This window comes from Mytilus edulis, chromosome 2, assembly GCF_963676685.1.
Source record: "Mytilus edulis chromosome 2, xbMytEdul2.2, whole genome shotgun sequence".
NCBI lineage: Eukaryota > Metazoa > Mollusca > Bivalvia > Mytilida > Mytilidae > Mytilus > Mytilus edulis.
In genome coordinates this window covers 12,962,715-12,988,508 of record NC_092345.1, presented here as the reverse complement: position 1 = coordinate 12,988,508, position 25,794 = coordinate 12,962,715, and the positions used below count along the sequence as shown (strand labels likewise).

General features: G+C 32.0%; 2 protein-coding genes across 2 annotated transcripts in view; one reads left to right on the top strand and one right to left on the bottom strand.

The window, feature by feature from the left end:
• Nucleotides 1–22,781, top strand: part of LOC139511518 (zinc finger CCCH-type with G patch domain-containing protein-like) — a 30,547-nt gene extending 7,766 nt beyond the window's left edge. Inside the window, exons 6-13 of the mRNA XM_071298313.1 lie at nucleotides 8–70; nucleotides 1,745–1,902; nucleotides 2,640–2,788; nucleotides 4,778–4,886; nucleotides 5,586–5,768; nucleotides 20,908–21,032; nucleotides 21,935–22,017; nucleotides 22,585–22,781. Of these exons, the coding sequence (XP_071154414.1) occupies nucleotides 8–70; nucleotides 1,745–1,902; nucleotides 2,640–2,788; nucleotides 4,778–4,886; nucleotides 5,586–5,768; nucleotides 20,908–21,032; nucleotides 21,935–22,017; nucleotides 22,585–22,723 (1,009 nt within the window). The 3' untranslated portion in view covers nucleotides 22,724–22,781. The remainder of the gene's footprint in view (nucleotides 1–7; nucleotides 71–1,744; nucleotides 1,903–2,639; nucleotides 2,789–4,777; nucleotides 4,887–5,585; nucleotides 5,769–20,907; nucleotides 21,033–21,934; nucleotides 22,018–22,584) is intronic.
• On the bottom strand, nucleotides 13,853–18,393 carry LOC139511517 (uncharacterized). Its single transcript, XM_071298312.1, has 2 exons — nucleotides 17,808–18,393; nucleotides 13,853–16,407 (listed from the first exon to the last, which is right to left on the bottom strand). Exon 2 carries the CDS (start codon nucleotides 16,397–16,399, stop codon nucleotides 14,240–14,242), a length of 2,160 nt encoding a protein of 719 aa, XP_071154413.1. The 5' UTR covers nucleotides 16,400–16,407; nucleotides 17,808–18,393; the 3' UTR covers nucleotides 13,853–14,239.
• Nucleotides 22,782–25,794: the final 3,013 nt, after the last annotated feature.

Below are 25,794 nucleotides of genomic sequence, written 5' to 3'. Positions count from 1 at the left end.
TTTACAGATTCTCCCATGGCTATCCAATTTGTCTAGACGATTTAGAAGAATACAAAGAACTAGACTACAGGTACTCACAATGAGACATGCTTTAACTTTGATTTATCAATCAACTGAAATAGGAATTAAGCTTATAATTTCATTTTTTTTTTTGTAATTATTTTATTTTTCATGAAACATGTGAAATTACATACTACAGTATTTGATACACATTTTTAAAAAATAAAGTAATACTTGAAAGATCAATTAAGTCATAAGGATATTATACAGTCAGGGGTACTACTTGTACAAGTCATTCTTATTAACCTGAAGAAGTAATATAAATATACCTATATATTAAGTAAATTTGTAGGATACTTATACAAGTGAATTTTATTTACTTGTATAGGTAAAAAAAAATCAGCAGAGTTATGTCCCTGAGACATTCAGATTTTTTTAATTGTATAAGTAAAAAGATCATCCTATCTTCTTTTCTTGAATTCTTAGGATTTCTTTGCTCTAATAGAATTCTTTACTAATCATTTAAGTGTAATTTCATGGACAAAGAAAATCCCATTTGTCTGTTATCTTCAGAACACTGCTCATTTACAAGCCCCCAAGGAGAAATTTTTGAAGGCCTTGGCAAATACTTAAGATCTTTGCGCAATCAGTTTCTTTGTTGAATTAATGAGATGAAACATTGAACTGTAATAAAAAATTATGAGTAACCTGGGAAAAATCATTAAGGGCATGATTTTACATCTCAAAACATGGAAATTTCATTTTTAGCATTTTTATTTTCACTTAGAATTACAATTTGAAAAGGAGAACTCTCTATTTAGTTAAGGAAAATATGTGTATATGTCTGCAATTAATTTATTAATAATCTGTCAACACCCAATTCTTTAAATATGAAAAAAGAAAGACAAAATTTAGTTGTTAGTTTATCACAAAATGAATCTGAATTGAACCCCTTTAGAAACTAAATATTTCATTCAAAACAAACAGTTGTTTTGTTTGTACAGTTTAAATTGCATAGGGATAACTTGTTTTGTATCCTGACTGATACTGTGGTTTCATTTATATTAGTGGGTGCCAATATTTCAGGGATATTCTAATAAGTGGTTTTGCTAAAGTCTGCAATCTAGCCTATAGGAAATTTGTCATTCGTTGAATATTTGATTTGGTTGTTCACCAATACTTGAGAAATCAATAAAAATTGGTATTCAACAAAAACATTTATGAATTCAATATTCTGTGTTGACATTTAGTTTTTCTTGGTTCAGTTACGAAAAAGTTCACTGTAAAATTCTTTAATTGATTGCATTAGAGTATGATATATAATAGTTAATACTCTATAAAGATATAAAAATATGTGGTATGAGTGCCAATGAGACAACTCTCCATCCAAGCCACAATTTGTAAAAGTAGACCATTATAGGTAAAAGTCTTCAACATGGAGCCTTGGCTCACGCCGAACAACAAGCTACAAAGGGCCCCAAAATGACTAGTGTAAAACCATTCAAATGGGAAATCCAATGGTCTAATCTATATAAAAAAATATAAGAAACAAGAAACACTTATGAACCACATCATCAAACAACAACCACTGAACATCAGGTTCCCGACTTAGGACAGGTTCAAACAAATGCAGCAGATTTAAACGTGTTAATAGATACCAACCTTTACCCTTACCTGAAACAATAGTGTAACATCACAACATAGAAAGACACACTATAAAATATCTAGGCCATTTTAATTGCAGTATGCTCAAACTTGAAGATAAATGTTTGGCTCGTTATGAAGATGATCTTTGGTATCCGGGAATGATTGTTGATCTCCATGACGATGATCATGTGACAGTAATGTATAACTCCTATGAGGAGACAGCTAAACTTGAATTAAAAGATATTGTTCCCTATGGTAAGTAATTTGAATTATTTCTAAATAAAACATAATTTTTAGAAGAAGGAAATAAAGCTGTATTGCAATTTTCAGAATTACTCACAAGCCTAACTGCTAGTATATAATAATCTGTTTATCATACACAATTACATTTTAATAGGCTGTAACTTGATGGCCACTTTTTAAAGGAGGAGGTTAGCTAGAGGAAAACTTCATGGATATTTGATTTCACAGTTTTGTTGAAGGCAGCATACATGCCTATAGGAAATTTGTAATTCATTGAACTTATAGTTTCGTGGTTCATCTTTACCTACGAAATCCAAAAAAGATGGTATCCAATGAATATTAGTAAATCCACAATGTACATACACTATATAGTATTGATATTTGGTTTTTCATGGTTTAGTTAGACAAACTTATCTACCACCATCAGGGTTGAACTCACAACCTCAGTGTTGACAGACCATTTTAAATGAACTATATATTTCAACGGCTCTAATTCAATTTTAACACTATTTACAAACTATTCCATGGACCAGTTTGCCACTTAAAATATATAGAAATATGTTGTGAACTATTACCAAAATATAAAATTATTCACAGTTTTCTAGTACATTTTTGTAGTATAGGTTAACAATTGAATGGATATTTAGTTTTTTAGAAAATAGATGTAAAATGAATAGGCTGAATGGAATTTTTTGTATGGTGGCAGAATATTGATTTTGTTGTAGCATGAATATAAAACTATTTTTTAGACAAACATTCAGATGACTCTGATAACAGTGATAATGACAGAACTCAGCCTCTTTCTGGAAGTGAGAATGAAGAAGATGAACTTCCTGTGTTTCTATGGAGACCATCATCAACATCTGCCACATTTGGTGAATGGGAAGCCCATACAAAGGTTTCTAATTCATTTTAAATTCTTTATATAATTACTTGATGTAGTTTATTGTGAAATATGCATTTTAAGTTAAACTTTCTTCATCATAGACACAGGAAAAAACTTCATTTTTCTTTAAATGTAATAGTATTAATATACGTTTGATTCTGAGAACTGAAAGTTGCTAATTTTGGAGCAATGTTACTTATAGATTAAATAACAAAATCTAGTTCAGTTTGCAAATAATCATAAGCTAAGAAAATATGGAGGAACTATGACTGTCACTGGGAAAGGGGATATCTAATACTTTATAAGCTGAAAAAAAATTCAAGTCTAAACTAGCTTGGAAAGACTTGCCATCATACATAGTAAACAAAATTAATCTTGCAGACAGCACATAGTCTGTCAAAATTGCACTTTTCATTAATAAATTGGCTTCACAATAGTAGAAACATAACAGTCAAAAGTCCTTGTCACTGAGAAGTAAATTCTTCTGTAATGTTGACCTTTTCATATAAAATCTTTTGAAAAATTTGTAGTCCTAAACAGTTTATTGAACCTTAGTATTAGTTTTATAGTTGTAACTGTGACCATAAAATTGAGAATGGAAATGGGGAATGTGTCAAAGAGACAATAACCCGACTGTAGAAAAAAACAACAGCAGAAGGTCATCAATGTGTCTTCAATGTAGCGAGAAATTCCCGCACCCGGAGGCGTCTTTCAGCTGGCCCCTAAACAAATATATACTAGTTCAGTGATAATGAACGCCATACTAATTTCCAAATTGTACACAAGAAACTAAAATTAAAATAATACAAGACTAACAAAGGCCAGAGGCTCCTGACTTAGGACAGGCGCAAAAATGCGGCGGGGTTAAACATGTTTGTGAGATCTCAACCCTCCCCTATACTTCTAGCCAATGTAGAAAAGTAAACGCATAACAATACGCACATTAAAATTCAGTTCAAGAGAAGTCTGAGTCTGATGTCAGAAGATGTAACCAAAGAAAATAAACAAAATGACAATAATACATAAATAACAACAAACTACTAGCAGTTAACTGACATGCCAGCTCCAGACTTCAATTACACTGACTGAAAGATTATGATTTCATCATATGAACATCAGGCACAATCCTTCCCGTTAGGGGTTTAGTATCATACCATCATAACATATATATGAGAAGAACATAACCCGTGTCATGCCAACAACTGGTTTTTGAATAAATGTGTTTAGTTCCGATGCAAAGACCCTATAAGTGAATCAATATTAACGGCAAATTATGCAATCTTTAATGACCTGACAACAGTATCTTAACTATATCCCTTGTTAATAAGTCTATTCAAAGGTTTTTTTAGTTTCTGAGGTGAATACTGACACCTTTGTGCTTTATAAAGAATATTTCCATAAAAAATTTCCATAAAAAAATGTCTGCAGAGTAAGTGAACACAGTTTTGCATACATCTTAATCTCATGCTAGGACCAGATTAACAAACATATTTTTACTGTGTATATTGCTGTGTGTTTCTTTATTCTACATTGTCTAGAGGTATAAGAGGAGGGTTGAGATCTCACTAAATATGTTTAACCCCACAGCATTTTTGTGTGTTTCTGCAGTCAGGAGCCTCTGGCCTTTGTTAGCCTTGTATTTTTTTTTAATTATAGTTCAGTTATATGTTTTGGAGTTTAGTATGACATCCATTTTCACTGATCTAGTACACATTTTTATTTAGCTGAGGCCCACCTTTGAGTGAGGGATTTTCTAGCTGCATTGAAATCCCATTGGTGGCCTTCCCCTGTTATTTGCTCTATGGTCGGGTTGTTGTCTCTTTGACATATTCCCCATTTCTATTCTCTCAATTTTATATTAGATACTTCATAGCTTTGATATGATTTTTTTGTGGCAAAAACAGCTCAGAAAAATGGACAATGTAAACAGTCAAGTCAGAAAATTTCACAGCATTTAATTTATCATAAATACAGTGTGAATGTATCTGGTTATTTTCCTAGGGTATTGGTATGAAGTTGATGAAAAAAATGGGTTACATTTATGGTCAAGGACTCGGGAAATCAGGCTCTGGCAGAGTGGAACCTGTACCTATTCAACTTATACCTCAAGGTAACAGTATAAGTTAAATTAATTTAATTGGGAAATGTTGTTAATGACTATTTTGAGTTAGGAATATGACAGTTGTTATCTAAAAATTAAAATCACAAATATACTGAACTCAGAGGAAAATTCAAAACGGAAAGTCCCTAATCAAATGGCAAAATCAAATGATAAAACACATCAAAGAATAGACAACAACTGTCATATTCCTGACTTGGTAGAGGCACAGAAAATGATGGATTGAACCTGTTGTTATAGCGCTAAACCACTCACTTGAATGACAGTCTCATCAAATTCTAATAGTTTGTTTCTATGTATGTTGCATTGTAGTTTGATTTTTGTTGCACTTCACGAGTCATTGTTCGGTTTTAGTTTGTAACCCAGATTTGTTTTCTCTTAATCAATTAATGACTTTTGAACAGCGGTACAGTACTGTTGCCTTTATTTGAAATGTTTTTTTTTGTCAAACTCATAGCTAATGGCCCTTTATGTTTTGGTAAACCAATATTTCTGCATGAAATCTGAATTTCTAAAAGTTTCTGACTGCTTTTCATATTTCACAATATTTTATGTAAACATGATTTTTTTGTGTATTTTAATATTTTACAACTTTATGAATAGGCAGTAACTGTTTTCGAAAAGGGGGAAGGTTATCACATATAAATGAGACAAACATATGGATAGCACATTTATCTTTTGTTTTTATAGGACAGTCGTTAGATAGAATCATGGAACTAAAGGAGCTTGCCGGAGATCAAGATTTGTTTGATGTTTTAAAGAAACAGAAGAAAGGAAAACATAAAAGCAAGGTTCCAAAACAGAAAATAGTTTCAAAACAGAGTCCCACAGATGTGTTTGAGTTCATAAACAAAAAGTTATCAGGGAAAAAAGGTAAAAGCTATCTTTGTTTTTCTTTACAAAACTCTAAAGTGATAATCTTAACAGAGTATTGACTTTTTTAACTACCAGTATGAAAGTCAAGTTCAAATGGTTTTACTTCTTCCCTTCCATACATTCTTTTTTGTTAATCTGTCATCTGCTCTGTTAATCAATCTGGATACTGTCATCATGTGTCCACCTCATGTGGCTCTGATAATCCATTTTCTTTGAACTAATATTGTGAAGGTTATGGCTAGTAATTTGCTTTGATTTTGAAAAGACATTGTTCATACAAAGTGCTCAAGGCAAATGTATATGTACAGAGTTGTTATGTTAACAACTAAAAGGTTACAAGTTACATGAGTGAACACTGCCAAAAAATACAAACCTGATGCAATTACACTCGGCATTGATAATTTACAATAATGATTTGTAGCCTTCATATTTGACACATATTCATTCTTTTTTTAAATGAGACAAAAGGAAACAGGGGTAACTGATTTTTCTCATACTTGATTTAATTTACTCTACTTTTCTTAGCTATTTCTGGATTTTTTTCAGTTTTTATACGAAGACAAAAAATTTGCTGTTGTATATTGGTATCACGTCAGAGTCGTCAGAGTCGTCCGAAGACGGATGGTTTCTGGATAATAACTTTAGTATAAGTAAACAGAAATCAATAAAATTTTAACACAATGTTTATAACCACAAAAGGAAGCTTAGGATTGATTTTGGGGGTTATTGTCCCTAAGGTTTAGGAATTAGGGGCCCAAAGGGCCCAAAAATAGCATTTATCTAGTGTCAGAACAATAAGTTGTGTATAAGTATTTCAATTGTTCTGAAATTGTACCACAATGTTTAATACCCTAAGTAGAAGGTTGAGATGTATTTTGAGGGTTATGGGGCAAACATTCTAGGAATAAAGGGCCAAAAAGGAGCCAAAAACAAGCATTTTGTAGTTTCAAGTCAATAAATTGGAGTTATCTTTCTTTGTCCAGAATAGTTGTTGAATCACCTAAAACCAATGCTTTATAAAATCTTCTTTGAAAATTGGAGTTATCTTTCTTTAGATATAGGAAGATGTGGTGTGAGTGCCAACGAGACAAATCTCCATCCAAATAACAATTAATAAAAGTAAACCATTATAGGTCAATGTATGGCCTTCAACATGGAGCCATGGCTCACACCAGAATAGAAGTTGAATCAACTTCAATCAATGCTATATACAATATACAATGCAATATTCACTTTACTACTAACTGATAAATTAAAGCAGTCTTTACTATTCAGTGATTACAAGCACTTTGATTACCATTCTAGGGATATGCCCCTTGACAAGTGGAAAAATTGAAGAATTTTTTAGTTTCTGTTCTCTTAACTTAAGTTTGTCTCAACTAAATTTAATGAAATATGTTTATAATGCTTATTACCTCTAAACTCAGTTTAATTTCAATTTTTGGCAGCTTCACTTTTACAGTTCTTGAGTTATGTCCCTTTATAACGTTATATGCTAGCAGGGGCATCATCTGTGTCCTTTTGGACATATTCCCCATTTATTTTTTTAGAAGTTACTATTAATTAATAATAATTTTAACCATGACTGTATGACATTTTATATTTTAATATTTTATGATGTATTTAAATGAGTAGTTATTGTTGCTAACTCCATTAGAAATTTGAATTGAGATCACTTTTGGAATAAGGGAAAGGGGGAAGTGAAAAAAAAATTGAGGTGGGGGTCAATTTTTTTTTCTAATTTCAGATTTCAGAATTTAAAAAGAAAATTTCTTCAAATATTTTTTCTTTGAGAGAATTAATATTCAAGAGCATAGTAAATTGCTCAAAAGCCAAAAAAATATTTTAAGTTCATTAGACCACATTCATTCTGTGTCAGAAACCTATGCTCTGTCAGAGCTGTATCCAGCTTGAATGTTGTGTCCATACTTGTCCAACTGTTCAGGGTTCGACCTCTGTGGTCGTATAAAGCTGCGCCCTGCCGAGCATCTGTTTTTTTCTAAGTCTACTATTTACTCTTCAATTTTAAAAAACCCATCTTTTTTATGTTTACATATTAAGTTATTTCCTCTTGTTTTTATGCCCCATCTTATGCCCCACCTACGAAAGTAGAGGGGCATTATGTTTTCTGGTCTGTGCGTCCTTTCGTCCGTTTGTCTGTCTGTCTGTCCGTCCATTTGTTCGTCCGTCTGTCCCGCTTCAGGTTAAAGTTTTTGGTCAAGGTAGTTTTTGATGAAGTTGAGGTCCAATCAATTTGAAACTTAGAACACATGTTCCTTATGATATGATCTGTCTAATATTAAAGCCAAATTAAACTTTTGACCCCAATTTCACGGTCCACTGAACATAGAAAATGAAAGTGTGAGTTTCAGGTTAAAGATTTTGGTCAAGGTAGTTTTTGATGAAGTTGGAAGTCCAATCAACTTGAAACTTAGTACACATGTTCCCTATGATATTATCTTTCTAATTTTAATGCCTAATTATATTTTTTACCCAATTTCACGGTCCATCTAACATGGAAAATAATAGTGCGAGTGTGGCATCCCTGTACTTTGGACACATTCTTGTTATTATATATGGTATAGGTTCAGTGACATTATATAGAAGATATTTCTCATTCTTTTTTCTGAGATTGCTTTCAAGGTGCCATATAAAGTAACTTGTGCTGTGATTTTCCTTATTGAGTAGGTGTATTTCCCCATTTTTATATCCCATTTATGGGCATTATGTTTTCTGGTCTGTGCGCCCGTTCGTTCATCTGTTCATTCGTCTGTTCGTCTGTCCGTCCCGCTTCAGGTTAAAGTTTTTGATTGAGGTAGATTTAAGTTTTTGGTAGAGGTAGTGTTTGATGAAGCTGAAGTCCAATCAACTTGAAAGTTAGTACACATGTTCCTTATGATATGATCTTTCTAATTTTAATGCCAAATTGGAGATTTTATCCCATTTTCATGGTCCACTGAACATAGAAAATGATAGTGCAGATGGGGCATCCGTGTACTTGGGACACATTCTTGTTTCATCTACAATAGATTTATCAGTGAGGGTCGAATAAAAAAGAATAACAAAGGCCAAATGAAGTACTGTAAATTCAGAAATTATTGCGAGGTTTTTATTATTGCGAATAATGCGACTGAGTTGTAAACGCAATAATTAAAACTCGCATTTTGTAATATTTGAACTGACTTAAGCATGACTTTTCTCAAAATCGTAAAAATTAAAATCGCAATAATAAATGCACGCAATAATTTCTGAATTTACAGTATTAAGTTTAAAAGCATCGGGGACCCAAAATTCTGAATCTTGTTGCAAAATACAGCTAAGGTAACCTTTTCCTTGGCTACAGGGCTTAGATTGTGATATGTATATGAAATCAGTAAAATTACTACTTTAGATTGTGCTTAAACAATAAAACACTTTAAATCGTAAAGTATATAATTAAATACATAATACTCAGAATATGGCAGTGTATTAATGCAATATTGATTCGTTTTTCATACAATGCATCAATCTTGAAAATATTCATAGTCATTTTCTTCTATTCAAAGTGCAGTCGTTTTCATAACATCCTCTTCTTTTATTTATTCAAAATTGTGATAAATTCTGTATAAAGTTTTCTCTTATTATAAGTATACTTTTACTCAGAGTTTATACATGTTATAGTGCCTCAAGGTATGCTTGGAGTTATAAATAACTCTCTTGCCTTTTTTAATTCATTAAAGAGGAAGATGACTTTACCTCCACACAACTGATATTCCTCATTTCTGTCATTGTGCCAGTTGGTAATTGAAACTGTGTAACTTTATTAATTTTGGGACAAAATCATTTGACTTAAGTCTCTATGATTGGTTTAAATGCTTCACCTCAGTTTGAACAGTGAAAATAGTTTAAAATGGAAATTTAAAGAGGCTTTGAACAGGCTTAAACAAATGAAGAGTGCATTGATGTGAAGCAATTCAATATCGGTTATCCGTCTTAAGGATGTTCGCTGCTTAGTTTCTAAATAAATGACTTTTCATAAAACTAGTATGTACTGATAGGGAATAAATTGAGGAATTGAAAAAGCAAAAAAAATATAGGGGTCCGTGTGCTTGTTTTCGAGATATAAGCCATTGGAATTTTGGCGGGGAAATGTTCTCTCTTGATTTTTCATAGCTTTATCATTGACCAGTTAAAGTTCTCAAATACTATTAAAAAATAAATAAAATTTTATAAGACTTTTACAAATGACTTATAATTATATATGTAAAAGATTTATAAAAAGAAAAATGGGGGTTCATGGGGAAATTTTTTTAAGGCATTCAAATGGATAAAACTTGAGGATTCCGAAAATCTGACAAAAATTCCAAAACATGACAAGCAGACATCCTCAAGTAACCATTTACCATACAAAATAAGAAGAAGTATTAGACAATCATACACAAATATTTGTTGTTATTATTAATTATTGATTATTTTTCTATTTGAATAACCCAATTCTGCTAGAATAATTTCTACGAAAGTAAGATAAATTTGAAACAAGCTGCTAGTTTATTATATTCCTGTCAATACTTTCAAAGAGATCCTGCAATAGCTGCCACAAAAAAACCATTGAAGATGTGCATTATATTGTGTGTTAGAATTTGTCAATTTGTAATATTTGTGAATTACCCATTTTATGTCTATTTTTTGGGGTAAATATCTAAACGGGACACTGTATTCCTCAGTTTTTCTTATTTAAAAAAAATCATTAGATGTTATCTTTTTTTTTCTAATTTATGCGCTATATTCACATTTCTTGATCGGTGTGAGAAAAATATTTCTACGCACTACTGGAAAATCTGTTCTCGGCAAATGATTAGTCGCAATTTGATTATGACGTCAAAATATTCTGTTTTCTTCTGAATTTTTCTATTGTGACGTCATGAAAAAAGGCGACCATGCCTGATGACGTCGCATATAAAGAACACAAGTTTCTGAAAATCCTTGAAAAAAAAGGATAAATATCATAAGAGAAACATTCAAAAAGTTAAACCTGTGTATTACGATATTTCTCCACTCTAGACCGTTAAATTTTAATTATTTAAAAAGCTCGGCAAGCCTCACGCTTTAAATAATAAAATTTAACTGTCTCAAGTGGAGAAATATCATAATACACTTGTTGCAGTGTAGGAATCTATATTTACGTAACACTCAGTACATGCTTATCAAATAAAGTCTCATTCATTTGACCTTTAAAAGAACAAACAGTTAGTATTGCAAATAAGCTGTCTTTTACCCATTGGCCAAAAAAGAAAAATCTATGAAAAAATTAGTACTATTGCCCTTATTTTACCTCTCTTCATTTCTTGTTTCAGGTCAGATATATTCCATTAAATTAATTTTATGTTTATTGTATGAACATGATTTCATCTCAATTGACATTCAACATACTCTCATTGAAGCTGTACATTTACAAATTTTAACAAAGTAGTTAGGGCTATAACAAACGAACCCATGTTATAATGGCATGGAAGAGATGTTAACTCATAATTTAAAATGTATTTGAATAGATTACCGTTCATAATCCAAATAAAATTAATTGTTCTCATGACTCAAGGAAAAGTCATGTCTAGAAAACAAAAGTAATTTTCCAATGCAAGTAAATATGGTGTTCCTGCCAATATCTTTGGAATACCAACTTGAATTCCGAATCGACTTGTTGATTCCTTAATATATCCTCCCGAACTAGAAATTAAGGAAACAACAAACAGGACTTCCTTCACATAATTTTTAGACTTGTACCTCGAATTTGACAAAAGCAGTCAGCTCAGTACCAGAATATATGACAAACAAAGGCAACAGTTGTTTTCTCTGTTCAATAGTCATGAATCAATTAAGCCAACACAAATCCAGGTTACAAACTAAAAGCAATGAAAACACTATAAGAGGAAAACAATGGAACAACAGAAAGCCTGAATTGCAACAAATACAAACGCCAACATACATTGACATACAGAGAGACGATTTTAATTTACCCTGACCTTAGTAAAAATTTGCAAACTTTACCTGCGTATGGGATTTCATTTCCTAACTTATTCAGTAGGCATGAGGTTGCAGCTGCTACCATAAACTATGAACCAGAGTTACCGGTATGTCAAAAAAAACGTTTCGTCCTATTCTAAAATATTTCATTGACCTTGTTGATAAATAATCTGTGTCTGCTGCACAATGATAAAGATAGAAGTATAGATTATAGGTAATGACGTTGTTTACCATCTGAATTACTTGTTAAACTATTCTTTAATTTGTCTTTGTTATTATTAACCTTTTTGGCATAGCTCGTTACTTATACATCCTGCCATTGTGTTTTTGTGCTATGTTCATTTTTTGTATTCTTATATTTAATTTTTGCATATGTGCCATTTTCTACATGCCATTTTGTTTTTTTTTTGTTTTCACATTTGTTTTCTTTTTACAGGGATTTAGGTTATCACACAATGTTGACTGCTGTACCCCTATATTTGACATGTTTACCTAGTATGTGTTTGTTTTGTTCACACATTGTTCTAAATATAATGTAATTTTATGTGACTGTCATAAAAGAGAGCTTGCTATAAAACCAGGTTGAATCCACCTTTTCTGCATAAGAAAATGCACGTACCAAGTCAGGTATATGACGAATGTGTTCCATTTGTCAGATGTATTTGAGCTTTTTATTTTTCATTTGATAAGCCAGAGACTTTCCCATTTAGAATTATCCATGAAGTTCGGTATTTTTTTATTACATTTTTTTTTATCAAGTAGTGTGTAGTAAGAGCAGGAACTGCTCATCATTCCTGATCTGACTTAATCAAGGTTTTGTTTAAAATGGGTTCATTTAGTTATTGATTGAATTTGTATTCCGTGCTAGGTTTGTTCGTGTCTGTTTTGTTTCAAACTTTGATCTGTCGTTTGTGGTAATAAGCATTGTGCATGTTTCATAACTTTTGATTGAGGCTAACTAAAGTTAGAGAACAGAAAGGAAAAATTCAGCAATATCTATTTAAAGGGACATTAGAACGGTTAAAGTGACGCCACAAAAATTCAAACTTGGTCGGTGTTTTGTGGTAATAAGCCTTTAGTTTTGTCTACGTTTCATAACATTTGGTTGAGAAAAACTAAAGTTAGAGAACGGAAACCAACTTTGGTACAGACGGACAAGGATAAAACTTAATGCCACTTCGGCTACGACAGGGGTATAAAAATGTCGTTTATGAATTTTATGATATCTTAAAATTGGACAAGAGTTAGTCATCAGTCAGCTATTAGTATTGTTAGAAATCACATGTATGCATCATCAACGTAGTTAAATAATAGTAGCAATGCGGTTGTCAATAGCCTAAGAATAATGAAAACTTCTGAACATTCTGGATTGTCTTTCCGTCATTTTGTTTTGACATTGGTGCTGTCTGTTTTTCTTTGACTTGTGGATTTTTATTATTGTTATCGTTTCCTTTCAAGGTTAAAGCTACAAAAGCAATTAAAAAAAAAGTGATCACTAGATATGATCGTTTTGTTGACTGTTCTTTTTTGGTTTTTAATTGTCCACAAGAGTTTGTTACAAGTAAAAGAACTAAAATACTTGTTTTTACCCTTTTATATATATCATTGACGTTGTTATATTCAGGCAAAAGTTACAACTTTTATGAACAATCATATACTAGTAGTAGCAACTACATTGTAAACATTAATTCTATATTCAATCTGATAAGTCACAAATATTGCAACCTGGTCATTTCAAACTGACCCGTTGTGTTTGATATATTACGTTATATAGTGTTTTGCTCAATTTGAATCTAAATAAACCGATGAATTAATTTATTATACTTCACGCTTCATATCTCTTTAAAATAGCTATTAATCATGAAGTTAGAACTATTAGAGTATGAGTACTAAATATAATAAAATTAACGGTACCAATTTTCTTGCACCAGATGCGCATTTCGACAATACATGTCCCTTCAGTGATGCTTGTGGCCAAAATATTTGAAATCCAAACCTTATATAAAAGATGAATAGCTATAATCCAAAAGGTCCAAAAAGTATAGCCAAATCCGTGAAAGGAATCAGAATATCATAGAATAGAATGTCTTATTCATTTATTTATCAGATACCATTATAGCTATTGTCTTAGCAACATGTTTTAACAATTGTGCTTAGAACGGTATAAGTTTAGCAGCATGTTTACAAGCTTAATATCTTTTTTGAGTACTTGTATAATTAATAAATGGATCTTTCAGCAAACAAATGTCACAAGATTATGATACTGTATATCATTATTATAAAATGTTCTCAACTACCACAGCAAGTTATAATATATTTGAGCTGAGCACAAAATTTGAGAATGAATATTACTAAGATGGTGTAATTTCACAATGACATTTTAGTCCTTTTTTATAGATCGCCTCACTGTAATAGAATAATTTAGAACCGACAGCTGGCTCAGTTGTATTTTCCAATTCATTTCAGCATTATGGGTCATATTCTGAACCAACTGAATCCATACGTGGTTTTTCCATCCCAAGTCGTTTTCGTATACTCTGAACATAGTCACGGGACATAGAACGTGCCATTCTAGTATGTTCAGGGGAAGACAACGGTGTACGATCATGTGATATAGATCTAGATCGCGGAAGTTTATGTTCAGAGGAAGACACAGAAGGTTTGTTTTCGTGTGATACAGACAACGAGCGAGTCATTTTGCTTTCTGGTGAAGTCACAGATGACTGTGGAGAAGTGCCAGCTCTATTTTTGTATATTCCCATACTTTTGGCTTCTAGAAGCTGACGTTTGCAAAGAGCAAGAATGCGCTTCGTTTGCTCGAGGTCGTTTGATAGTGGTCGTTCATTTAATGTTTTTGTCATAATATCACAATATGGAACTGATGATTTTCTGTCTCGAGTTAAACCTCTGTAGCGGTTATCAGATAAATCTATTCTAGAGTGTGCCAAATCTTGCTGAACATCACTAACAGAATGACGTCGTTTCGAACTTCTTGGACGGTGTCGTGTTTTTATTGACTGGATTTCTGATTCGATGCCGTTGCCATTTGATTCCTCTGGTATTGGAGAATGCATAGGGTTTTCTGATGTCATGCTGCTTGTCATTGGAGTAGAACTATTATCATCTGGTAATATTTCGTTATATCGCATTCCGAATTCAGTAGAGAATTTATGAATAAGTTGATCAACTGTAAGTCGCTGTTGTTCCTGATCATCAGTCAAGGAATCTGGAGTGAACGATTGACCATTTTCTATTAAGAAATTTTCATTTTGAAGAAATTCTCGAGAAAAACTCGGAGGTAAAATTCTTTCTTGGTGCACATCATTTTCATGCTTCAAGTCGCCTACTGTAGAATCTGTCGTCGCAATACTTTCATCCTTTGTTTCATTATCTCTAAACTTCCATATTTCATCATGAGTAGTGGTAAATGTCAAAAACCCTAAAAGTTTATCTAACTCCTCTTCAAGTATTTGCCCAGGTGCAAATGACACTTCCGTTTTTTCTACAGCAACTGTTTTGCTTAAAATCTGTTCACAACGATTAGCAACGAGTTTTTCATATTGTTCTATTCCTCTACCACAGCCGTAGTTTAAAACCAGTCGAATGAAGTCTATCACACCGAGGATATTTTTCAAAAGCGATTGCAATTGTTGCCTGCCTTCAGAAACAGGATTAATTGAGGCGTGATGTTCACCATAAGAATCAATTTGATTCAGTAATTTTCTTTCTGCCTGGCGTATCGTGGTGATCAGTTGCTCTATTTGAGAATGAATTTGTTGTTCAATTCTTACTCTGCTTCTCTCCCAAGTATCACCGGAAGTACTTATACCATCCAAACGATAGATGATATGCATTGCCTCTGTTTGTAAACATGATAGTTGGTCTTGCAAAAAGTCTCGCTGTGTAAAAGAATATTCGGAGGAAGACGATGGCGTTCTCAGTGCTCGGACTTCATTGTCTAAAATAAATTCGTGCTCCTGTAAAGCTTGTGAGAAACTGAATGTATTCTTCAAACTATTTGTCAGTTTTTCTAATCTCTCTTCATCAGAAAGACCCTTTAAAGCTTCCGATATATTAATAGGTTTCTTAATATCACAATCAGTTGTTTCAAAATCGGCCGATTTCTGACGCTGAATAAAATTCTGCCATTGTATATTTTCAGTATCTGAATATTCATCATAAACGTCATCTTCATTGTCTGTCTTTGGATTTGCTTTCTTCACTAAGATTTCATAGCTATCTTCTGAATCGGAGTACAAGCCTGGAAAGAGTGGTTCTTGTTTCTTACGTAGTGATAATGTCGGCACATTACTGGCGATAGAATGTTCTATAACTTTGTTATCGAGAAGACCTTTCAATCCTGTTCCCGGTAATGTGTTACTTTCCTGACATATTGGACAAAGAAGCTTTCGCTCTTGGATATTGTCGGGTGATTTGTGAATATAAGCCTGTAAACAACCAAGGCAAAAACTATGAAGACAAGGCAAAAGTTTTGGATGATTGAATATACCAAGGCACAGCTTACAACATATTGAATGCGACAGTGGCAAGTTATGTGACGAACCTCCAATGTTTCCCAAAGATGCAAGCAGCTCTGGAATTTGTCGTTTCGTATTATACGACATCATTCAAGTTCCTGTAAAATAAAGACCATGCAAATAAGTAGTTCGCGATAATAATCAGATACATGTATAATGGACGATATTTTATCTTTACTCATTTTGGATATGGTCTTTCGTTTAACATTTATCGATTTCAAGATTTCCAATACTGATTTCTCTGGAAGTAACTTGCATATTTTGCATATTCATATTTTCAAAAATACATTTCAATATGTCACAGCATGCCATCATTTATGAATGCTTGACAAAATGTTTCACAACAATATCCTCAAACTCATCAGTACCTGAGATACTTAACTTGACTTATAATTTAGTTTACCAACGCGTTTCTTCTGCATAAGCCTATACGCATTTTCCCTCGATCTAAACCAATTAAAAGACTAAATCAACTACAAAGATAAAATGCATTGTAAGCAAAAAATCCAAAAAATAAGATAATTCCATTTGGCTGTTTAAATGTTAGGGATATAACTTCGATGATACTATCTGTTAAACAAGACACTTCCCTAGATAAATCGTATTACTATCGATTTCGTCTGAAGTTGTTCAGAAAGTTATACTATTATGTAATATAATAGTTTATGAATGATTCATGCTCAGGATATAAATAAACTCATCATAGATACCAGGACTAAATTTTGTATATACGCCAGACGCGCGTTTCGTCTACAAAAGACTCCTCAGTGACGCTCGAATCCACAAAAGTTAAAAAAAAAAAAAAGGCCAAATAAAGTACGAAGTTGAAGAGCATTGAGGACCAAAATCTTAATAGTGCAAAGAACTAAGGTTAGAAATGTTTTCAACAGACGCAAGTCGTCTCAAAAAAGTTTAGACATCGATTTACTATTTTATTATGGTGAATAAGTAAAACAATGCCGGATATAATATTCAGGGTTATGTCATGAAGGGTAGGCAGTTCGACGAATTGTAAGTGTCTGAGTATTGTGATAAAGTAAGGTTTCACATCCGCTCCATGCTGTGTGGTCTCTTTTTGGAACTCCAAGAACACTGCTCTTTTTTTTAAATCAAAGATAACCCAAAACACCAGATTGAAGAGTTTGATCACTGCGTAGTCATTTTAATTGGGTAAAAAGAATGTTATATATCACCAATAAACGCGAAATTTTTAATCCGTGTAGAGATTAATACCAAAATATAGCATGCATGATAATGATTCTGTAACTTAGATTATCAAAGAATGTTTATAGTCTAAATTTTGAAAAAACCGAGTATTCATTTGGGGGAAGAATACAATACAGTAATTTTGATTCCTGAAGTTCGTATAACTAAACGTTGATTTTCTTCTTCTTATATTAATTGAAATAGATACAGAAAATATAAAAGTAATCATTTAACATAAGGTATACCAAAAATCATTCATAGCTGCTGTGGATTTAATATTAATATAACTTACCTTGAAATTATACCTGATGCTGGAGTTTGAATAAAGTAATTTTGCACTGCATATTTTCTAGTCTGTATTTCCTTCGTATAGCTAATCAATAAATAATCCGTCAGTGAATCAGTCTGGAAACATATCAATGGAAATACATATTGGAATATAACCATTTCAAAATCGATGAAGATAATGTGATAGCATCCGTTGTTTAACGTTGTGCAATGTACTATTTAATTAATTTAAATAGGTGTTGTCCATCTGAAGCTGCTTTAAGTCATACATTCTTAAATTCATGTACACAATAATCCTTCCCAGCTATAGCTGTCTGTACTGCAACCTGGGACAAAAATATGTCGGTTTACGTAACACATGCACACAACAATCCTTTTCAGCTATAGTTGTGTGGACTGTAACCTGGGACAAAAATATGTCGACCTTTTTTGCTTCAGACGATTCATTCTAATTCAAATCCTTTCACTGGGAATGCTGTGAACAAAAAAAGAAACATTAACTTCCGAGTCAGAATAATCAATTTTTCTTCACGGTTTGTTGATTTTAGCACTATTGGATATAGCTTTCAATGAATTAAGGTGATGATACTACATAAAGAAGATGATAATAAATAAATTGAAATGAATGAATCTGCTTGTCCGGAAGAGTTTAGAATATTTAATCTAGTTTACGATGAAACATTTTGTGGATGGTTGGTCAGTCATATCAAGACATGAGATGTGTCTACTCTGAAGAATATATTTGATGCAAAAAAAAAAATAAAAAAATGTACAATAATTAAAACTTCAAAATGGGTTATTTGAAATTTGAAAATGTCCGTACCGAGTCAGGAATATGAAAGTTGTTGTCTATTCGTTTTTGATGTGTTTTGTCATTTGATTTTGCCATGTGATTAGGGAATTTCCGATTTGATTTTCCTCTGAGTTCAGTATTTTTGTGATTTTACTTTTTATTGCAAAAGCCGCTAAAGAGATACTAAACGTAGTTGTAGAAGTTTCACGGTAACTCTTGACAAAACTAGCGTATAATCAATTATTAAGCTGTACTGGTAAATGTTATAACTCTATTTAGATAGTCAACATCCCTCATATTAATTTTGTTTAAACTAAGACACATCTTCATGGTTTGAAGTTTTCCGTGATATAACTAAATAAATATAAATATAAATATAAAAACAAAACGGGGAAAATGATACTTTTCTGATCATTTCCCAACTGTATTTTTGCGGGTATTTTTTTGTACAAACTAAGTATTTAAAATTGTAAGAAGAGTATTTTCATTTAACTTGATCTCTTTGTTCTGGTCGACATAAGTCTACAATATGCACAGATCGAGCTATGCAAGCGTTTGATGCATTTAGTTATGACAAATTTTTGTGTTAATTTTATTTTAGATAATTACCAAATATTTTTAAAGTTTCGACACCTTCTTTAATTTCTATTTATTTTTGCAAATTTTATGTTTGAGTCTTCGAACACAAGCTAGTGTTATTCACAAGTACTTTGAAAAATTATAAGACATAGTACAGCGGCAAAGTTGTGTCTGTTATTACCTGTCCCTTCTCAAAGAGATACTTGCAAATAAAAATAAGTACATTTTGATGATGTGCCTCTGATTGATGTTTATGACTTGAATATAACATGTTACACTAGATAATTTCACAGTTGTTAAGTTGGATAATATTTATAAGTTCACCGAGAAGAATGGTTTGTCCTTCATGCTATAAAATACGCAACATAAATTAGATATTGATATCAGTTCGGCAATAAACCGTTAATCATCTTTTTACAAGCATAACACATTCTCATCGTTACCTTATGTAGATGTATATAAAAGTTATAATCTAGATGTTATTGTAAAATGTTCAAAGCTTGGAATGAAAATGTCTTTTGGAAATCAATTTATTATTACACTGTGGTGTTCCTTAACCGTTATTAATATAGTATTTTCAATGTATAGTAATTATATTTTTAGTCACATCTGCAAACAGCGCTCAGTTGAAAAGAAAACCTTGACCTCGTTTCCTTATACAGAAAATATTTGTTGTTATTACTCATATACATTTAGTCAGATGCTTGTTTGTGTTTCTTCTCTTTATTGTTCTTACATGTATGGTGGTTCTTAAGATTAATAACTAACGAACTGATTTTTATGTCCCATTTATGGCTATTATATTTTCTGATCTGTGCGTCCGTTTGTCTGTTCGTCCATTCGTTCGTCTGTCCCGCTTCAGGTTAAAGTTTTCGGTCGAGTTAGTTTTTAATGAAGTGCAATCAACTTGAAACTTTGTACACATGTTCCCTATGGTATGATCTTTCTAATTTTAATGCCATTTTCATGGTCCACTGAACATAGAAAATGATAGTGCGGATGGGCCATCCGTGTACTAGGGACACATTCTAGTTTTTATCTGTCTCTTGAGAAATGCTTATAACCCCTCACTGAGATGTTATAGTAGTTACAGCCCCTCGTTGCAAAGTTTATACAGTTATAAATTTACTGTCAATGTTTTTTTTAAAGATATATCATGATTGAATTTGATGGTTCTAAATTTCTCGATAAAAAATGTTTCATAAGAGAAATTGAAAAAAAAAGTTTTTCATTAAAATCTAGAAATTAAATTATACAACATTGTCAGATATTATTTTTTTCTTTACGTTATTGAAACTTTATACAAATTATAATTGGTCTCGTTAATAAAAGATGAATAGTCGGTGCCTAATGTATACTAGGTAGTCATGGTGTTAGTTTTCTAAATATGTACATTGTCCATGTATCAAATTTTGATTAATGATTTACAGGGTACGTGTGATTGGTGGTTTACTGCAAGAAGTTAGCAACACAAGTATTCAAAACTAATCTTTCAGCAATAAAAAGTATGGAATAAATTTAAAAGACCCAAAAACATATGGACATTTTTTTTTACAAGGGATCATAGAATGATCATAGTTACTTTTAAAAGCAAGTACCTACCTGCTAATATGAAAACGTATACACACTTATATCAGTTTCTGCAATTTTGACAACATTTTGTAAAACATTGTATCAAGTATTATTCTATCTGTTTTTTGTAAGTGATTAACCCATATTTTCTTCATCTTAGGTGACATTAAGGAACTGATTCCTGACCATCATGTTCACATCAATCTTAAGAAACAAAGTAAACCAACAAAAGAAATAACAGTGAATGACCTTTCAAAAAGAAGCGACCGAAATATAAATGTCCAGGTAGGTTTAAAATATATTTAGTTAAAAAAATTATATGACTTTAGTATGCATGCATAGTTTGATAAATCAGTTATACACGATCAAGTTCTTTTGAATATCGGATGTTTCTTGACAATTTCTGCAGCTTTCTTACTGCCCTTGTACGTCATGGGCGTTTAGGGCAGTGATCTCTGCAGCTAGTAGGATTTAAACTTCAGAATGTTATTATTATATTGTCTCGTTATTTTATGAAATTAATTTGACTGGCATAATATAAACATGTCTCTTATTTAACAATTATAATGGCATTGGTTTATTAATGCCATTTAATTGGTAAGTGAATATTAAAAACAATAACTACTACTATCTAAATTACTAGATATTTTCTGAACAAATCATATGCCAAACATTATGCCTGTAGAGTTTTAATATTTCGTTTTCGTTGACTAAACAAAGCGTTGCTAGCAGCAGCACAAGATTGTCGTCTTAATATATATTAGGCTAGATACAATTCTAAGATAAAAGTTATAGATAATAGATTGATTGCTGTTTGTTAAATGCTCAGTGGCAAATGTTTCTAGTATTTTAAGATTGATGATATTTTAAAAAAATGATGATAAATGCAACTTCTGCAAGGTTAAGGTAAATTCTTATGAAAGGATGAAAAATTTGACTGCCAATGTAAAAAAATGAAGAAAAGGGTAAAGTTATTGCCTTGTAACAGGCCATCTACAGAACGAGTTGTTGCGAGGATTCTTAAACATACACAGAGCATGGCAAAACTATTTGATACCATCATAATCGAATTTAAGGTCAAATTTTGTACACTATATTTTCGTCCATATAATGATTGTCATATCAATGTCATGTGTTGTATTATTGGCTCTTTTCTATTCTTCCATCTGTTAAAATTTGTATTGTAGATTTTCAAAACACATGAAGAAATGAAGAATGTGGAAAAAGAAATATCTAGATTAAAACAGTCACTCTCAAGAAATGAAAATAAGTGAGTACATATATTTGTGTAAGCACTAATTGATATGTCCAGTCAAACTTGTTCATTCCCCCAGTCTTTATTCCTTACCACAGGTATTCAGACAACTCAACATCTCTGTATATATTCTTATTTATAAAATTTATCAACCTTTTCAGCATACTAAAAATGCTGAAGAAAATATCACTTTGCAACAGCAAGGAAACTTTCTAGTGATAATATTATGGAGTACCAATTACTGGGATCCTTATTAGGTCCAAATGAAATCTCTGCAGCATAAAATTATCACTTGTCCATTGGCCCTTCCTTGGGTCCAAACACGGAAGGTATCTGCATGATACATTGACTATTCCTTGCCTGATTGGATTAAGACTTAGCCATGTGGAAGCTATAGGAAAGAGGAAGAACTACATTTTTGTGTGGTCAATATGTCAAGGTTCAAGGCCAACTGGTTCTTAAAACATAAGTTTTTTTCTAGAGTAAAATAGTTACAGAAAGGTCAAACCACGTTCAGAAAGGAGCTGGTTTTATTTGATTTAGATACCGAAATTACTTATCCATGTTTCATTTTTGTTTCAGGGATAAAGGAGTAGCCAATGTGATAAAACAGAAAATATCGGCCAAAGAAGAATATTTACAGAAACTTAAACTTTCGGAACAGACAATGCAAAATCACCAGACCAAAAGATCTAACCACAAAAAATTAACGGTTTTCTGAAAATATGGAGATTGTGTAATGTTATGCTTGATTATTTATTAAATGTCACCCATGCAAACTTTTTTGTGTTTATGTAGTTGATTGGACATAAATAGAGATAAACTCACCAAACCTATGGCATACTGGATTCCAAAATGTATATCCAAATTACAAAAAGTTCAAAGCTTATTCTGACAAAATTGAACCAAGCGGACTACTTATAACAAAATATTATTTCTGAATTCCATTTAATAAAATTGAGAATGGAAATGGGGAATGTGTCACAATAATGAATGTTTTTTACATAACAAAGTAACGCCCTTCGCTTCCATATAATGTTATTAAGGGACATAACTCCAGAACTGTAAAATGCACTACCCATATTTGTATTTGATCTGAGTGTTGTGGTAAATAAACTCATCATAGATACCAGGATTAAATTTTGTACATACGCCAGACACACCTTTTGTCTAAAAAAGACTCATCAGTGACGCTTGAATCCAAAAACGTCAAAAAGGCCAAACAAATTACGGAGTTGAAGAGCATTGAGGACCAAAATTTCTAAACATTTTGCCAAATACAGCTATGGTAATCTATTCCTGAGGTTAAAAAGCCTTAGTATTTCAAAAATTCATAAGTTTTTTAAACCGTTAATTTATAAGTATGACCATATAAATGATAATTCATGCCAGCACAGAAGTGTAATAAGCATTGTGTATATGTTTCATATCATTTCATTGAGGCAAACTTAAGAAAGAGTTAGAGAGAACAGAAATGAAAAATCTAGCAATTTTACCATTTATTAAGGGGCATAACTCAGAAACTGTAAAAAACTCCCCCAAACTTCGAACGAATTGGATTTGTTTTGTGGTTATTAGCATTGAGCACAAGTTTCGTAATATTTGGTTGAGGAAAACTAATGTTAGAAAACGGAAACGAAAACTTCAGCATTTCTTTTTCATTTGTGAAGGAACATATCTCCAGAACTGTAAAATGCACTACCCATATTTGTATTTGATCTGAGTGTTGTGGTAAATAAACTCATCATAGATACCAGGATTAAATTTTGTACATACGCCAGACGCACCTTTTGTCCAAAAAAAGACTCATCAGTGACGCTTGATTCCAAAAAAGTTAAAAAGGCCAAACAAATTACGAAGTTGAAGAGCATTGAGGACCAAAATTCTTAAACGTTTTGCCAAATACAGATATGGTAATCTATTCCTGAGGTTAAAAAGCCTTAGTATTTCAAAAATTCAAAAGTTTTTTAAACAGTTAATTTATAAATATGACCATATAAATGATAATTCATGCCAGCACAGAAGTGTAATAAGCATTGTGTATATGTTTCATATCATTTCATTGAGGCAAACTTAAGAAAGAGTTAGAGAGAACAGTTTCATTGAGGCAAACTTAAGAAAGAGTTAGAGAGAACAGAAATGAAAAATCTAGCAATTTTACCATGTATTAAGGGGCATAACTCTGAAACTGTAAAAAAATCCGAACGAATTGGATCTGTTTTGTGGTTATTAGCATTGAGCACAAGTTTCATAATATTTGGTTGAGGAAAACTAATTTTAGAAAACGGAAACGAAAACTTCAGCATTTCTTTTTCATTTGTGAAGGGGCATATCTCTAGAACGGTTAAAATGACACCACCAAAGTTCACACTTGATCTGTGGTTTAAGGTAATAAGCATTGTGTATATGTTTCATAACATTTAGTTGGGGCAAACTTATGTCAGAGAACGGAAACGAAAAATTCAGCAATATTTTCATTTAAAGAGGAACATAACTCTAGAACGGTAAAAGTGACGCCATCCAAATTCACACTTGATCTGTGTTTTGTGGTAATAAGCATTATGTATAAGTTATTCAGCATTTGGTTAAGGCAAACATAAGTTAGAGAGTGGACATTTTTTTTTAGCAATTTTTCCATTTGTAAAGGAGCATAACTCTAGAACGTTAAAATGACGACACCAAAATTCAAACTCTTGTGTATATAAGTTTCAAAACTTTGGCAGAGGCAAACTAAAGTTCGAGAACGGAAACCAATTTTGGGTTGTACGGACAAGGGTTAAAATAATGCCCATCCGTTACGGCAGGGGCATAATAAATGGGGATTGTGTCCATGAGACACAGATGATGCTCCCGCTGGCATAACATATAAAGTTATAAAGAGACATAACTGAAAAACAGTAAAAGTGAAGCTACCAAAATTTGTAATTGATCTAAGTTTTGTGGTAATAATTATTGTGTATAAGTCTAAAAATTTGGTTGAGGCTAACTTAAGTTAGAGAACAGAAACGAAAATATCAGCAAATTTACGATTTGTAAACAGGCATAACTATAAAACGGTTTAAGTGACACCACAAAAATTCAAACTTGAACTCTAATAAGCATTTTATATAAGATTCATAACATTTGATTCAGGCAAATTAAAGTTATAGAAAGGAAACGAAAAATTCAGCATTGTTTATGTTAATATACATATATAGGGGCATAACCCAAGAACTGTAAAGGTTGCACCACCCAATTTCAAACTTGGTCTGTATGATGTGGTAATAAGCATTGCGTATAATATGGAACGCCAAAACTGTCTTGTTATGATCATTTGTCATTATATGATGTGCATTTACCTTTATATGACGTGCACTTGTCATTATATGATGTGCACTTACCTTCATATGATGTGCACTTGTCAGTATATGATGTGCAAACACCTCTATATGACGTGCAAATATGCTTACATTATGTCCAAGTATCTTTATATGATGTCCAAACATCTTTATATGATGTCCAAACATCTTTATATGATGTGCAACCACACTTATATGATGTGCAAATGTACTTATATGATGTGCAAATGTACTTATATGATGTGCAAATGTCCTTATATTATGTGCAAATATACTTATATGATGTGCAAATATCCTTATATGATGTGCATTTTCCCTTATATTATGTGCAAACATCTTTATATGATGTGCAAATATCCTTTTATAATGTGCATTTTCCCTTATATTATGTGCAAACATCTTTATATGATTTGCAAATATCATTATATTATGTGAATTTTCCCTTATATTATGT